The following is a 4,215-nucleotide window of genomic DNA, read 5'->3' as shown; positions in this document are numbered from 1 at the left end:
CAACGTTATGTTATAGGTATATAAATATTTGTCTTGTCTTGGCAGTACGGACGGATATGTTGTGTTGTACTGGGTATTAACACACCTCTACTGTATATCACAAAGTTCACACACAAGACTATTCCTTACATTATTTACTGTTTGTATATTGTTTAATAATTTTTTATGTCAATCATAAATGTATTGTGTCACTCAGTAACTATTGTAAAACATTTGAGGTGTATATATATATATATATATATATATATATATATATATATATATATATATATATATATATATATATATATATATATATATATATATATATATATATATATATATGAATGCATAATTCAGAGTGTTATCAGTGAGGAGAACATAGTGAGGTGTACCCTAAAGGTAGTGTGTGTTGGTGTAACATGAAGCCAAGTGAGACAGCAGTAAGTTACAACTTGTATCTTGACGTCCAGGTGCGGTCACCCTTCCCTCACTACACTGATGGCTCACACCGCCAAACGTCTTCATTCACTAAAGTCAACCGCATGTCGAGAAGCAGACGTCTATTAATACCTTACTTTCAGCCAGACTATCATGGTTTAAGTTCAAGACTATCATGGTATTGGTCTTCGTAAATAATGAGGCACAGTGTTAAGCATTTGAACTTTCTACTGACTTTTTCCTGAAATAACCTCAGATCACAGGCCCTCTATTGATGTACAGTGCTGTAACTGCCGGGTTATGAAGCACCTTCCTCGGGTCTTAGTTTCTACAACAGACAATGTTAATAATTCTGGATAATCTTACACAGGTCGTCTAGCGTCAGGAATGTGGTCCTTTTTCTCCATGGCACAACTATTGATCAGTACATCACAGGCAGGTGAGATGACTGTCAGGGAACTACGGAATATTTTCTGTTATCCTCTACACGAGTCCTACATCACGAGACAGGGAGGGTGTGTTGCGCCTCCCCCCAGCAGCGAGGTGGGTCAGCCCCCAGCAGCAAGAGGGTCACTGTGTCGGTGTCACCTGCTGGGGACAGGTACGAGAAGGACTCAAGGTTGTCCTGGAAGACGCTGGAGTCCGAGGCACCACACAGGAGAGACACCAGCTCCGAGTCCGTGGTGGTGTGTGCTGGGGGCTGGTGGGTCTTGCTAGGGGTGATGCTGGGGTTGTAGTGGACGGGCTGGGGCTGCTGGGGGCTGGAGGAGGCTTCATCTAGGATGCTGGAGAGGACCCAGGAGCAGGTGTCCTGGTGGGCGTTACCGTCCAGGATGTCCTGTAGGGACCTGATGTAGGCGGAGGCGAGTTTCAGTGTGGTGATCTTGGTCATGTCGGAGGCTGCTCGTCGACTACACACCCACGACGGTAACACACCCCGCAGGCTGTCGAAGGCTGTGTTGATTTGCCGCATGCGGTACCTCTCCCGAGCGTTGGCCGTCTTCCTGCGGTACCTGGAGAGTGGCGGCGGCCGTGGCTTATGTCTCAGCGTGTCCTGGAAGTTCCAGTCACTGTCACAGCGGCGCCGCGACTTAACAGACCGCGGACGAAGCTGGTACTTCCCGCCAGAGATTCCTGATTCATCTTCCGAACACTTATTATTATTATTGTTACTGTCGTTGTTGTTATCATCCACAGACACCACCACTTGTTCCTGTACCGTCACTTGGTGTTCTGCTTTAGCCATCGTGGCGCCAGTGATCATGTTGTGGTGAGACGCTCGAGGGAAGAGGATGTCAGTCACTAGGCCTTCACTTGTAAGAGTTTATCTACTCATAGTCCTCGAGGCCCTCCAACACAGTCACACACTTCCCTCGCGCGACTGTTCCTTGGCTCCTGATTCTCGGTCACCTGCAGCGAGGAAAAAAAATATATCAGAAAAAGAAAAAATGAACACACTTCTCGACGCTCAGTTATCATAGATAGTCCAAGGGGTTGACTCCTCACAGGCAGATCCTAGAGTGTAAACACGAAAATATTGTATCTTCCTTCGAGTCGCCTTACCCAGCAGGGAGGCAGGCAGGCAGGAAGGCAGGCTGGCAGGTGGGCGAGAGTAGAGTTAACACACGTATTCACTGCCAGGCGGACCCCAAACCACTGAGCACTCGCCCCTCTGCAGACTCCCCGCCACTGAGTCTTGTCTCTCTCTCTCTCTCCCTCCCTCTCTCTCTCTCTCATGCCCCCACTGCCCCGGCACCAGCCACAATGCCCGCGATTCCTCACATGTTTTGCTATTTTTCGCTTTACCGTCTTTTATCGTGAGTCCATTCGCTATTTTTTTCGCGAGTTGAGTTATTCAATGATTGGACGGCAGGACTATGAGAGCTGTCAGACCCGGGTGAGTGTTAGTGACGTCATAATGGCTCAGTATGATCACAGATTTGACCCGGTACACTGAGGTCACTCCAGCCTTGACTCTCCACGGATGAAAGCTTTATACAGAAACGTCATCGTTCACTAAATATATATTATGACGATGGTCTTTGATCTGGCGTGTGTGTGCGTGTGAGTGTGTGCGTGCGTGTGTGTGTGTCTAGTTGTCTCTATGTGTATGAATACCAAATTTACGATTGTGCAATACAGACCATGAAAAAAAAAACAATTATCTCCACTAAACCAATTAAAACATTTACACCAATTAACTAATTTCACTCGTCGACTTAAAATACCTTGAACAATTTGCCAAGGAAGGTTTGTTGATTGGATGTGTTTAATTTACCTGTAGAACGTATTACACCGTGATAGAAGCAGGTGATTCTGTATTTTAAATCTCAACAACAACTGCATCTGTTCTCACACTCACCTCTACACACTTTATTATTGTGTTCTCCAGGTTTAAGTTTGACTCAATGAAATTATTGTTGAATACTCTGCGTCAGTGTGTCTCAGTGTATGTGTCAGTGTGTGCGTCAGTATATGCTTCAGTGTGTGCGTCAGTGTCTGCTTCAGTGTGTGCGTCAGTGTGTGCGTCAGTATCTGCAGTCTTCCCGTTAGGTTCATTATAGCTATTAAAACAAGGTCGCCCCTGAGTGTAAAATAATTTTCTTCAACCTACATCTTGAACACACACTCTCCTTCATACGTTCGTTCAACAGACAACATTGAACTTATTATGGGATTCTCTTTAGCCTTCATGTCTTTATTCTTTACATTTATAATTCTTAATCATTCTATATTTTTTTTTATGTTTGATTAATTAGTACATCTGTTTTTTAATTTAATATGATTCAAGAAAGTGAGTTTGATTTGATATGATTTAGTGTGTTGTGTGTGTGTGTGTGTGTGTGTGTGTGTGTGTGTGTGTGTGTGTGTACCTTTGTTCTTGTAAACGTAATGAAGACAAAAACACAAGAGACAGAACAAGGAAAAAATACATATAGGCAAAATAACAGGAAAAAGCCAACGGAAAATATATTAACGTATTATAAGGAAAAAATAGGAAAGTAATAGGAGTTAGGAATGAATTGTAGCAGATAAGGAGTCCTCACATCAATAGCAATAGGTACCTAGTCTTTAGTGGGCCCCAAGTACTAATAGGTCCTAGTTAACAGTGGCCCCCAAGTACTAGTAGGTCCTAGTTACCAGTGGCCCCAAGTACTAGTAGGTCCTAGTTAACAGTGGCCCCAAGTACTAGTAGGTCCTAGTTACCAGTGGCCCCAAGTACTAGTAGGTCCTAGTTACCAGTGGGCCCAAGTACTAGTAGGTCCTAGTTACCAGTGGCCCCAAGTACTAGTAGATCCTAGTTACCAGTGGGCCGAAGTACTAATAGGTCCTAGTTACCAGTGGCCCCAAGTACTAGTAGGTCCTAGTTACCAGTGGGCCCCAGTCCTATTGGTGTTGTCAAACTGAAGTGTACATCAGGACTGGCTCACACTTGCCCTGCAGCTCTTCAGTAATTTCCAATAATGAAAGAAATACCTTATTACTCTCATCACAGACATTACGAGGCTTAACTCTTATATGCATGACATCAAACTTGATTAGGTGATAACGATCGATAAATGATAACAGTTATAAATTATTGTCCAAAGATTACTTGATAATAGTGATAGGTGATACGATAATGTGTCTTAGATCAGATGTAACATAAAAGGAAAATGATTTCTCCGTTTTTTGGGGGGTGTACATTAAGACATTCAAATTATGTATCTTCAGAATATTCTATTATTTCTCACTTATATTTGTTAACTATATTTCACCTCAATCGAATAAGATTTAGTTGCTAAGCTTAATAAA

The 4,215-nt window shown here is 43.2% G+C and overlaps 1 protein-coding gene across 1 annotated transcript; it reads right to left on the bottom strand.

Annotated features, from left to right (window-relative positions):
* Positions 1-328: 328 nt before the first annotated feature.
* Positions 329-2,093, bottom strand: LOC121876192 (twist-related protein-like). Its single transcript, XM_042381158.1, has 2 exons — positions 1,984-2,093; positions 329-1,830 (listed from the first exon to the last, which is right to left on the bottom strand). The coding sequence occupies exon 2, from the start codon at positions 1,682-1,684 to the stop codon at positions 920-922; it is 765 nt and encodes a 254-aa protein (XP_042237092.1). The 5' UTR covers positions 1,685-1,830; positions 1,984-2,093; the 3' UTR covers positions 329-919.
* Positions 2,094-4,215: the final 2,122 nt, after the last annotated feature.

The sequence above is a fragment of the Homarus americanus genome, unplaced genomic scaffold (assembly GCF_018991925.1).
Source record: "Homarus americanus isolate GMGI-L3 unplaced genomic scaffold, GMGI_Hamer_2.0 scaffold34921, whole genome shotgun sequence".
Taxonomy (NCBI): Eukaryota; Metazoa; Arthropoda; class Malacostraca; order Decapoda; family Nephropidae; genus Homarus; species Homarus americanus.
This window is presented reverse-complemented; position numbering and strand designations above follow the sequence as displayed.